Raw genomic sequence first — 13002 nt, 5'->3', positions numbered from 1 at the left:
TGTAACAAATGGTGCAGGGCCACAAGGAAAATATGGTTATGTCTCATCTGCACTGTGAGATAGAGCCGCCTTTTAACCATATCATAAGTAGGTCCCACAACGCAATTTATTTTTCACTGTACTGAGTCTGCAGACAGACTGAAACAATAGCACTGGGAGAGGAGTGAACAGCCCTCTTTGTCTTAAGGGTATTGATTCGGAAACCTAATGCTGGAAATATACATGGTAATATTAATTCCTAATTATTTGCCATGGATTATTTTTGTAAACACATGGCACCTACTCTGGGATTGTGGGTGGAGCCTTAGGACAAAGGCTGAATAGGATAGCATCACTTCCTCCCAAGCTGACCCTATACAGATCAGTCCGGATGGCCTCTTGACTGGACTTGGCTCCTGACATTTCCTGCCTCAGCTTCAAATCAACGTGGCTGGATGAATCTGAATTGTGGAGAAATAGCTCAGCAAAGCTCCAATTTTAAAAAAATATACGAAAATGTCCAGCTGTCTCTTTCCCCTTTTAAACCGACTCTGCTATTACAGCCCTTTGCCTCCGCCCATGCTGCTGTCTGCATCCAGCAAATCACGAGTTTACTCTTTTAATCCATTTATCTTTTAATGTCAGCGTTATCCTTTAACTCACATCATCTCCTCCCCTCGCAGTGCTGCAGCTGGGGTCCTCTTTAGACAGTGGATAATTCACCTTGTTTCCCATCAGTGCCTGGCAAAGAGCCTGTTTGTAAATCTGTAGTAATGTCACCAGTCAGTTGGGCAGTGGGGCCACAGAGACCTGGGGGAAAAGTTCTAGAACGTGTACGGCAGTTGGACAGTTGCTCAGTCAGCAGCCCGTTAGCCAGGTCGTGGAGCCATCACACCAAACTGTGTGAGGGCCTGATCCAAAGTCCATTAAAATCAATGACAAGACACGCTTCTCTTTGAACCTCTCTACTGGCTGCCCAGTTTCCACTGCATCAAGTTCAAGCTTCTAGGCCTCACATTCAAGGATCTTCACCACACTGCCTTTCGCTGCTCATCTGTCCTTGTCTCTGGTTGTGTCATGCCCGTATCCTGTCTGCTAAGCCAATGAAGCCAGCTTCAGCCCCTCATTTGTATGCTTCTCCTGCCAGCATCTTTGCCTCTTATTCCCTGCTTCCCCTTTATACATGGAACACACTTATTGAGCTGGTCCCTTTTCCTCCTTAAGACCTATTTCCCTCCACCTTTTGTAAATTGCTCAACTTCTGAGATTGAGAGCTCTTGGGGCAGGAACTGTGACGTATTAAATGTGTAGATAGGGCCTAGAACATAGTGGGCCACTACGATCATCCAAATAATAAATAATAATATGGAGTCATGGTTTAGGCTTTGTAAATCCACGAGGGTGAAAACGTGATTCCCTAACATGGCTGTAACAAGTTTTTATAGTCCATAAAGGCAAGAAAAAAAATTGTCGTGACATGCTGGGGCCAACTGGTTTTGCAATTGTTTCAACATGGTTATTTCTGTAGTCTAGCTGGGGCCTTGGACTGTGTCTGCTCTAAAGAACAGAATGGTTGGTAATTGAACCAGGCAGATAGCATCAGCGTAAGTACTAATGGTGCATTGTGGCCACACTAATTGTGCTGTTTTGGTTGCAGTTTTGTTCTATGTCCACACTTGCACTGCTCTGAGGTAGAGCCCTGCACGGGACTATTTTTTTTAATCCCGCTCCCATCCCACCCCGCAATACCCAGTCCCACTCCTGCATTGTTTCTTGCATTTGTATCCCGCTCTCACCTGCAAAAACCGTAGATCCCACAAATCCCGCGAGAGACAGATTCCCACATGCTACTAACCCCTCCCACCACAAAAATGTATGAACAGAATTCAGACACAATTTTTACCACTAAAAGAATAAAACAAATCTTGCTTAAACCTTGTAAAAATACTTTAACTCCTGTTATAATAGACATCAAATCTCTTTCTATCCCTCACTTAAATTTAAGTATTAAAACTTTATTTAAAAAAAAAAAGACGAACTTATTTTACATTGCTGAAATTCTATTCATGACAAACAGATGAGAGACTTAGGGTTTTCCCGAAGTCTGGTTTTTTTGCCTACCCAATCCCTCCTTCTATAAAGTACGTTTTACCCATTCCTGCTTTTATGGCAGCGGGTCCTGTGGGACCTGCGGGATTCTAGTCCCACTGCAGGGCTCTACTTTCAGGGTACTCAGCCCACAGTTCCCAGCATTCCTCCCTGACACAGTGCCTTATGGAAGATTTTTAACGGCCCTCTGAGAGCCTCATAGCATTGTGGAGAAAGAGGTCAGACTCCCAAAATTTCTTGGGAAGCTTCCATAATTTTCCAGGGATGAACCTCAATTCCAAGCCTTTTTTAAAAAAATGGTGGCCAGGTGGGACACGCAGCTCTCACTTCTTGTGTGGAAAGAAAGGGTTCTGATGGCGCTTTCAAAGAGCAGTCAAGAGGTGGCTGAGGCAAACGAGGTGAGGCACTTGAGGGTGCTCCAGCATTACTTGGGGAGATCCAGAGACCCTGACTACGGCCCTCACACTTATCGTGACAATGGTCATCCATCCACCCGTCCTGGAGTAGCCAGATCTATGTAGTATTTGCAGATCATTTTCTACCCATGGTACAGCACTTTTGGGTGAAGACAGTGACCAGACACTAGTGGAACTGAGTTGCTCTTCGCAGTTGGGATGAGCAGCAATGACTGTATTACTTCAGAAGGAGGAAAGAGGCTTTTCTGTTGTGGCAGGCGAGCCTCAACACTGGCAGCACTAAGCCAGGATCATAAGAGCTCCAATCACCATAGAACAGAGAATAGCAATTGCCCAGTGGAAGCTGGCTACCTCAAGTAATTTCTGGTTACTTTGGTGCCAGTCTGCGTTTGGGAAGCACATGGTGGATGTTGATATTGAGGAGGAGTCAGGGGTGGTTTTACTCCAATCAGTACTAATGTGCCAGAGATAATTGAGTGATTAGACAATTGAGATTCCAGCAGGTTTCAATGGAACTCATGTGCCCATTCTCTGTTCACACTCCGGTAAGCCCAGCAATTCATTCACAGAAAGATGTATTACTCAGTAGTGAAGCAAGTCCCTGGCTATCCATATAGAGTGCCCCAGCCAAGTATTTACCAGAACTCTGGACCTTCCAAGAGCAGTCACTGGGGGGGCTCTTTTTCTACCAAACAAAATGGCCATTAATGGTGTCTCCATCTCCACTGCATTGCTGGGTGACCCCCTGCACACCTACTTTTCCCATAACTCATGTAACCATTCCCTGATTACACAAACCTGGAGAAACACCAATTCAGCTATACCCTCAAGAGATGCAGGATTGCGGTAGAGGGTGCTTTTGGGAGGCTGAAAGGAAGCTGGAACCCTCTGCTGACCTGCCATAAAGGTGACTGTGTAGCAATAATATGTGCCTGCTGTATTTTGCTTAATATTCGCAAAAGCAAAGATGAAGTCTTTCAGTGCAAAGTAGATTGAGAAGACGGTGGGGCTTGCAACAACCTATATGCAGCTGGACAGACAAGCTGTTGCACCCAATGCTGTTATTTATGCTAGTGCAACCAAGGGATTTTGAGAGGAGAGGTGCCGCAGGACATCTCTCATTCTCCAAGTGATGGCCCCATGCATGCCACAGCTCTTTATGCCAGAAGTGACCACAAGGTCTCTAGACTTCACTGTCAAGGACAATGATTCTTTTGTGCTTCCATTGTGGCTAAAAGGCTAGGACAGCCTCAGCATCCCTACACATAAAGGACTCGACCTGTGAACTTTGGGATTTGGCTGGAAAATATATGGGCCCCAATTCTGAGCTCTGGTCATACTCCTCCTGTTCCCAACATGCCCTTTCTTTCCCCTAGGTCTCCCCCCCATGCCAGAGTTGTAAGGGTGAGAAGCGCAGAGTCACTCTGCCAGCCTTATAAAGCTTGGGGAATCTCCCCTACCCTAGAGGAATCCCAGCTGTGGGGATCCAGCTGTTTTATGGTCACTGTATCTCACAGGAGCCTGAATGCAGCCAAGAATCAAGGCCATGGTCTTATCCCTTGACATTTATAATTCACTGGTGTACACTGTAAACCTCTGTATCGCTCTTCCACTTGACATGATCTTCATTCACTGAACACACATGGCCTGGACCATTCATCTTCTCCTTCACTTTTGCCTTTCTTCCCTTCTCCTCTTTTCTCACTATCAGTTCTTTCCTTCTGGCAAGCTGCATCCCCTCTTCCTTGGATTGATTGTATAATTATATGCTACCTAAAATTTAATAAAAGCTCAACAAAAATATGTATATTAGCACAATGTGCACTTGGCTTGCTGCCCAGATTCAAAATGGTCTGTTCGCACACTTTCAAACCCATGGTGTAGAATTGGGCATGCATCATACATATTGGTGAAATAAATGTTATATATTTTTATTATTAAGATTGTTTATCATAAACTCATAGAAATGTAGGGCTGGAAGGGACCCTGAGAAGTCATCCAGTCCAGCCCCCTGGGCTGTGGAAGGACCAAGTAAACCTAGACCATCCCTGATAGGTGTTTGTCCAACTTGTTCTTAAAAGTTTCCAGTGATGGGGACTCCACAACCTCCTTGGAAGCCTATTCTAGAGCTTAACTACCATTATAGTTAGAAAATTTTTCTTAATATCTAACCTATGTTTATGGGTTGTGCTAGGGTGACCAGACAGGAAGTGTGAAAAATCGGGACGGGGGTGGGGGATAATAGGCGCCTATATAAGACAAAACCCCAAATATCAGGACTGTCCCTATAAAATTGGGACATCTGGTCACCTTTCTGCTGATGGTGGGCTTGTCCTTATGTATTAAATATGACCTTTATTAATGATCCCATTCTTTTCATTTGGATGAGGAATGATCTGATAGAGAGCAGAGCTGTGGATGTGTTGATGGGTCAGTGATTACTAGCCATTGCTGTTATCAGGCACTTTGACAAGGGCTGGATTCTGCTTTCAGTCCTCTGATGGATTTACTTTTCTTGTGATTTATTAATGATTTCTATTAGTTATGTTGAGGGTGCTAATTAGAAGAGTTAATTTTTGTACTTAAAAACCAGTCTGGCTCATGGAATGTGCAAATAACACAGAGACTTTTCACCAGAATCTACTTTATTATACAAACACAGAGGCCAAATTTCTCTAGCGCAGACCAGGCTGCTTTTGTTCCAGAGAAAATAAATTGTTAATTTAAAACTTTTCCTGCCCTGCTGGCCCTTTCAAGCCTAGCCAGGGTACATGCAGCACAGAAGTTAACCTGCATGCACAAACTAAGCCAGCTAGGACCACACCTTGCAGAAAGCAAGCTAGGCCCACAACACCAGAGACCAAATTCATCACTTGAGTTCAATCCCAGCTATCCCAGGGATGAATCTGGCCTAAGGGCTGCACATGTTATCAGGAGAAATTATAACAGTCCTCAGTGGATTTAAGTGGAGTCAGAGCAGCTGGGAAGGTCTCCCAGTAGGGAACTGGATGGTGAGGGACCAATGTCACAGCATATTACATCTGAGCACTCACACTGGCTACATAGGAGATGTGGGACTCTACATCATGACCTTTTTCTCTTCATCCTCTCTCACATACAAAAATAAGGGGATAATCATTGCAAAAACTGAAAGGTGGCAAATTCAGAACTGATAAAAGGAAATACATTTTCCGCACAATGCACAATTAGCCAGTGGAACTCATTGTCACAAGACATTATTGAGGACAAATGCTTATTAGGATTCAAAACAGGATTAGACATGTACATAGATAACAAGAATATCCAATGTTATAAATGAAAATGCAAAAAAAAAAATTTAAAAATTGCCAGACTGGATCAGACCCACGGTCCACCTAGTCCTCTAGCTTGTCTTTCACAGTGGCCAGCACTAGGTGCTTCAAAGGAAGATTGCAAGAACGGCACAGTAGGCAGATAAGGGAGAGTTTGACCTCAGGAAAATTTCATCCTAATCTCTACTAGAGATTGGTTTAGGCCCTGAAAAATGAAGATTTTAGCCATTCCAAAATTCTTTGTTTGCATTAACAATTATAACTCGGGCTATTCTTGTTATCCATGTAAGTATCCAGTCCCTCTTTGAATCTTACTAAGCTTCAACAACATCATGTAGTAATGAATTCCGCAGTCTAATTATGCATTGAATGGAGAAGTATTATTTTGTTTTGAATTTGCTCCCAATCCACCATCTCTTAACCAGTCATAATTTTATACACTGTTATCATGAATCCCTCTTATGGTAAACAATCCCAGATTTTTCAACCTCTCTTCAGATGAGAATTTTCCCAGACCCTTGATCATTTTCACTTTCTTTCTCTGAACCCTTCTGATCCTCCAAAATCTTTTTGCAGATGGGGTGACCAGTACTGCACACAATACCCCGCTGAGGCTGCCCCACTGATCTATATAACGGCTTCTGCATATTTTCCATATTATTCTCCATCCCATTCCTTTTGTATCCTAACATCTTGTTTGTTTTTCTGACACCAGCTGCATATTGAACAGCGGTCCTCGCTGATCTGCAAACGACACCCAAGTCCTTTTCCTGAGCTGATACAGGTTTGGGAGAACTATAAACACTCAGGCTTCCATGATCCAATTTCCCAGCTCGTGGTGGTTAGAACAAACCTTTCCCTGGAGGCAGGTTACGCCAAGCTACCCGCTCATGGATTCTGCTACCTTCCTTTGAGGCATCTGATTCTGGCCACTATTGGTGACAGGCTACTGGACTAGCTGGATGCAGTCTGGCCATCCCCATGTAGCGTAGCAGCAAGGGAGCAGTCAGAGGCATGTCCATCCCCGGGCACGGGGCCTGACTGTGCAGGGCTGCCAGCACCCCTGTAGGGAACATTATGGGGTGCAGGCTCTCAGTGAGTTGCCCTCTGGCTCATGTCGGGGTGTGGGATGGCCAGCCCTTGGCTGGAGCATGCCTAGGTTGGAGCGTGCAGGTGGGAGGCGCTGGGCCATTGCAGCAAGGGGCCCAGGGTAAGGGGTGCAGGGTGCTGGGGGGGGTCACAGCCAGCTATATTACCCCCATGGCTGCGGAGGTGGGGCTTGCACATGTGTGCCTGGCCCCAGGGCTGGAAGTCACCCCCCACCACTGATCCTGCGGCCAACGCTGCAGCCGCCAGGGGACGCAGTGAAGCAGCCTCAGCGGCGCATGGGGAGTTGCCCGGCAGCGCCCCTTGTGGCCGATGCCCGCACCTGCAGCTCCACTCCCGACCTGGCCTCCCAGTCCCTCGGCGACGTCAGTTTGCTGGGGCGTACGCCTTAGCGACCGCCGCGCAGCCTCCCTTGCTGGGTGCCATGGAGAGCGCTGCCTGATTGGCTGCAGACGCTGTCGATCGGATGAGAGGAGGCGGGGCGGAGGTGGCGCGGGGCGCGGCGATTGGCCGGCGCTCGCACGGGCCGGGCGGCTCCGGTCCGCTCGGGTTGGTTGCGCCGGATAGTGGCGGGCGCAGCGTCCCGGGCGCCGCTGTCTCCTCCTCCGCGGTCGCTGTCCCGGCGAGCCCCGTGAGCGAGCCCAGCCCCCCCCCGGCTCCGGGGCGCGGAGCGGAGCCGCAGCGGGACCATGTCGGCCAAGGACGAGCGGGCCAAGGAGATTCTGAGGGGATTCAAGCTGTATCCGCCGGGGACGGGCCTGGGCTCGGGGCCGGTTCCGGGGGCCCCTCGCGTGGGGGGGGAGCGGGAGGGCTCCTAGGGTCTGTCACCGCGCGCTGAGCGCCCCTCGCCCGGGCTGGCACCCTGCCCGCCCCCCCGCCCGCTGCAGCGCTCGGGGGGGACCGAGGAGCGGGTGGCGGATCCGGCTGCCCTGCCACCCCGTGGGGGCCCGGCCGGCGGTGGGGTGGGGGAAGCCCCTCAGAGCCATCGCAGGGCTCAGGGGTGTGCGCGCCCCCGCCCCGGGCTGAGCCCCGCCTTGGTCCTTGCGCCTTGCTGGGTCGTGCCTTTGGTGTTGCCCTGGAGGGCGGGAGCGTCGGGCTTTCTCCGAGAGCCGCTGCTCGCTGCCGCTTGTCAGGCTTCGCGGCGGTGCCCTCAGGTCCCCTTGTCAGGCTCCCCCTGCCCCAGCCTTTCCCTGGCGAGTTGAGTAGCTGCATGGAGCGGTCCACGGGGCGGCTGCTGCTGCTGGGCTGAAAGGGAGCAGTTGCTACCGGGGTGGGGGCCTTGCGGTGCTCCAGCGCTGTGATTCGGTTGTTGGCTCTTGCTGTGAAAGCAGAAGGTGGAAGAGGAAAAGAAGTGTAGGCTGGTGTATTCATGCGGGCAGAGTCTTGAGAACAGGGTGATCGCTTCCTCTTAACAGTCATTTCACTCGGTCATAGCCTTTCTTTGCCAGCCTCAAGTTCTAAATAGCTGCTGCCACTTAAGGACCCATGTCTGCTTGGAAAGGAAACCCCTAATTTCAAAGTCCAAAAGCAATTTAGATAAGTGCCTTGTTCCTTTTATTGACCAAAAAGCTCCCTTTTCTCTTGCCTAACTGGTAGCGGGATAGGGGATGTCTTGCTATTTCTAGGGGGCTAGTTGTGTGTAATCACTAATATGGTATATGTTGCCCTTCTGTGGGACTCACTGAACAGCATCTTAAAATTTAACTTTGCGCTATCTAACTATGAACACGTTGTTGAGTAAACCTGGGCAAGAAGGAGAATTGAGATTCTGGATTCTTCACCTACCCAGCATTTTAGTAAAAGGGTGGACAGATTCCATCAAAAGGGGAGTGCATGTGTGTGAAAGGAGTAGGAGAAATAGGGTAAGTTTATTTAAAAAACACCAACCTTTCATTTTTCAGTATAATTAAAGTAAAGTGGAAGTGGGCTGGTCTTGCCCCACCTTTGGGCACTAGGGGAAACCCTAGTTACTGCTCAAATTCAAGAGCGCAAAAGCAGAAGAAGCATCTTGTGATACTGTAGTATATTTGGACACTTCGCTTGTTCAGACTTTTGCTGCATCAGTTTGTGTATAATCTCTCTCAGCTGTGGCATGATGTTCTGAGCTGCTATATGTGGGATTTAGTCAGTCAAATAGCTACCATCAGAGTGCAAGCAGATGTTTCTCCCTGGGGAACTATGGGGAACTTTCCCCCCTCTTCTAAGTAGTGATTCCTTATGCCCAGTCAGGATTTTTAAAAAATTCTTTCCAGAGTAGCAGCATTGGAAGTTCTTCCTTGTATATGCAGCTGTGATGTTTCAGTTGTCAAGATCGTTAACAGAAGGCTGAGAAGTTCAGGCTATTAGAGAAGATTAAACTTTTGACAAGTTCAAGCTACTAAGTTAGACTCTTGGTTATTTCCCATTAGCTGGAGACCTAAGAAGTGCCCTGGGCATAACTCTAGCCTCCAGTTTTTATTTGGCCCTCCAGCTTCTGCAGGCTAGGAAATTTAAGCAGCTGTATGTCAGTGATGGATTAAATAATCTCTGCATAGAGTTGATTAAAATAGTAACAAGCTTTTTTCAGTTTTAGGAAGGGAAGATGCCATGCAAATGTAAGAGACAAGGTGGGCGAGATAATATCTTTTATTGGACCAACTTTTCTCTCCCCAACAGAAGTTGGTCCAATAAACTACTACTCCACCTACCTTCTCTCTAATTTCCTGGGACTGACACGGCTACACTATCACTGCATCTGCAAATGTAAAATTAAATAGTCTGTCTCCAATAGACAGTGGAGGACTAATGTAATTATTTTTATCATAGATTATGGCCCAGCCTGATAGACTAATGATGGTGCTCAGCACGGTCATGTGGGAGCAACACAAATTCAGTATTTGTTGTTTGCTCCCTGGAAGTGACAGGATCTCAGAGCATTATAGAAGTTCAGCCCTGATGGATGAATAGACAAATAGCAAGTATCACATGGAAAGTGATCTTTTTGGTGCATTAGAAAACAGCATTCAGGTACGTAAAGAAGCTCTATCTATTCTTCATTTGAAAGGCTGCTATCTGACCTAATAGCTAGCTAGCAGGGAATAAAGTTCATTAGGCCTGAGGAAAAAGGAGGACCTTCTGCAAAGATTTCAGAAGTGGAACTTTTTATAAAAAGGGAGAGTTAAAGCAATTCTTTTAAATCATTAATTGAAGAACTGTCTTGACGAGTCATCAATAAAAAATGCATGTGGATGAACAGACATTCATCATCCCTGAGGAAAACATTGACACATTACATCCTTCACACAGGAAGCTACTCATGCACAGAATGTGGTGACACTCTGTAGAGTAGCCAAATAAAACATTTGATCAGCTAAAATTTAGGATTTCCTCTTTAAAAAGTGGTCACATATTCTAGAAAACATTTAAAAGAAATATTAAGTTGTTGCTGATGCTGAAGCTCTTTATGGGAAGCTAGTTTCCTTAATAGAAAGAGGGAGTCCTGAAAGTTTGTGTGCTAGGAGAGATGACAGCATCTCCCCTATTGGCATTGGGGAGGGAAATGTTCAATTCCTTCAACTTAATGGAACCTTAAAGGACTTGTTTCACATGCCAAAAGCAAGTCTAGCTTGAAGATAACGAGAATATTCATGTCGTAAGGAAACTGGCATGAAGAGGCCTGTGTCATGAGTTTATAGGGTAGAGAATTTCATTGGTAAAGCAGGCTTGTTAAATTATTGCTTACTGTAACATAGAACAGACATGTTTACGAGAAGTCTAGTTCACCCTGAATAGTTAGTTTCCTCAGATACTGTTTACCTATGGTTCTTGAGAAAAGCCAAAGGCAAGTTTTCGAACTGATTATAATAGGATTCTGTGGAAGTTAAATTGTTGTAGAAATCTACCCTGACTCACATGGCTGAGGCATGATTTCCTTCCTGTATGACAGTAGCACAGAAACATGCTGTGGGTAGAGTCCACAACAACTCAAGCCAGAAGCATCTGCTCCAGTCTCTTGCAGGCCTGTATTTGCCATTTTAAAAAAACAAAACAAACATTGAGTATTTAAGGCTTTCAGGTAAATTTAGGGTAGACATGGGTAATCTCACCTTTGTGTCTTAAGTATTTATATGGCACCAATCCACATTATCTGGGTATGACATGTATAACTTGTGGGTTTGGTATCTAGGAACAGATGGAAAAGCTAGAACCAGCAAGCAATTTGATAGCTTATTGTCTCTTGTAAATTAAACTAGTCCACTTAACAGCTTAGTCTGTTTATAAATTCTTTGAAGGCACTTTTCTGTAGGCTGCAATCCTTTTATGCTTTATAAAGTGTATCTACAAGCTAGTTCTTGCTTTGGAAAGCAGTTTAGTTGCCTCGCTCTAAACAGGACGATAGTTCTGTACGTAACTGAGGATATATTCCTTTTGGTAATACTAGCCAAGACCCCAGTTCTGCAAGTGTGTATGCACAAGTAGTTACATTGACTCATATGCATAAAGTTAAGACTGTGCTTAAGTATTTGCAGGATCAGTGCCTAATATCTTATCATCAAGCTACAGAACAGATTCTGAAGGCACTAGGATTTCTGGAGAGGAAAGCACCTTATGGGCCAACTTGAGTGCCCCCTTAATGGTTATCTGAACCTCATTTACCTTTGTCACAGAATAGCCTACAATATTTGTTCTGCCATTTTATCTTTGGAACTAGTTTATACCCTTAATTTCAATGTCTTTATTTAGCAATCTTTCCCATACAAGAATAGAGAGCTGAAGCAAGACTCTGTTTTCTGTGACTTATGTCCTGGTGATTGAACAGTTTCTCTAAATTGGCTTTCATCAAACCCCTTGGTAATTTGGAATCTCTCTGTTGGGTTCCCTCTACATCTCTTCTGTAGAATGTAAAATACCGAAGTAACAAAGAATTGAATGGGAAAACTAAGAACAGGTAGATTATAGCCAAATTCTGTTTAAGTGCAGTAGACCTATTTTTGTTTATCCTTCCATTTAATGGCAGCATCTGTATTGTTAATCAGTTACGTTTGGTCATAGGTTGTATTGGATGATATATGTTTGACTCTTAAGGTAGCATTTCTCAAATGGTGAGTCCCAGCCCACTAAGGAGTCCCACATTCCCCAGGTGAGCTACCTACCTCCTGCCTATGCTCTCACTTCTCCTGGGCAGCAGCATGCAGGATCCAGGCAGCAGCAGCAGAGGAAGTGCTTCTGGGGCACATATTGGATGGGGACAGGCTGCTTCTGCCTTCGCATAGCTACTGCTGTCCAGATCCTGCTCCCCTTGCCACTGCCATCTTCCCAAGGAAAAAGAGAGCAGGGAAAGATAGGCAGTACCAGTAGCAACACAGAGGAAGTAGCTGGAGTCAGAGAGCAGTCAGCAACCTGGTAGAGATTGTGGCCTGGCCCTGGAGAGAGGGGAGCCAGCTAGGACTGTAGGAGGGGGCAGGGCTGGTAAGCAAGAGCAAGGGGTTGGGTGGGGAGATGAGGTAATGGTAGGTCCCTGTGGCTGGGTGGAGCTCACCACTCTGGTGCCTTCTGCCAGCTGTCATGGGAATTAGCTCTTCTCACCAGTGTGCCCTCTTCTGGTGGTGCTTCACTGCCATCACTTCTGCTGTGGGACCCACATCACTCCCAGGACCACAGCATCCTCTTCAGTGACAGCCCTCCGGCTGTGCCGCACTCTGTGGTCTCCCCTTCCAGGGAATGTCACAGTGTCTTAGTCAAGCCACTTCCTCAGGAGCTAGTAGGGGTGGGGGACACGTGGGCCCACCCACTACTCCAGGTACCAGCCCAGGGACCTTGTAGATGGCCACCACTTGCTGCATCCCCTCTGACTCCTCTGTAGGTCAACCTGGGCCACTTCCTCATGACCCTAGCACCCTCTTTGCCCTTGCCTCAAAGCCTCAGCCTACTGATCCCTGCAGCCTACCAGGAGCTGCCTTTAACTCCCCAGATCACTGTCTGCAGCACCACTCTGTCAAGGATGCTTGCTGTCTTCAGCCTACAAGGTAGCTAATCCTCAAGCTCCAGGGAGTGACTGAAGCTGCCCTGCAACCCTTCTTATATGGGCCAGCCCAGCCCTG

General features: G+C 46.7%; 1 protein-coding gene across 1 annotated transcript in view; it reads left to right on the top strand.

The window, feature by feature from the left end:
- The first annotated feature begins 7411 nt into the window (after positions 1-7411).
- PDE6D (phosphodiesterase 6D) overlaps positions 7412-13002 on the top strand; it is a 47051-nt gene continuing 41460 nt past the window's right edge. Inside the window, exon 1 of the mRNA XM_037908844.2 lies at positions 7412-7661. Within this exon, the coding sequence (XP_037764772.1) occupies positions 7612-7661 (50 nt within the window). The 5' untranslated portion in view covers positions 7412-7611. The remainder of the gene's footprint in view (positions 7662-13002) is intronic.

The sequence above is a fragment of the Chelonia mydas genome, chromosome 9, assembly GCF_015237465.2.
Source record: "Chelonia mydas isolate rCheMyd1 chromosome 9, rCheMyd1.pri.v2, whole genome shotgun sequence".
Taxonomy (NCBI): Eukaryota; Metazoa; Chordata; order Testudines; family Cheloniidae; genus Chelonia; species Chelonia mydas.
Note: the sequence above shows the minus strand (reverse complement) of the source record. Positions and strands in the feature narration are given on the sequence as shown.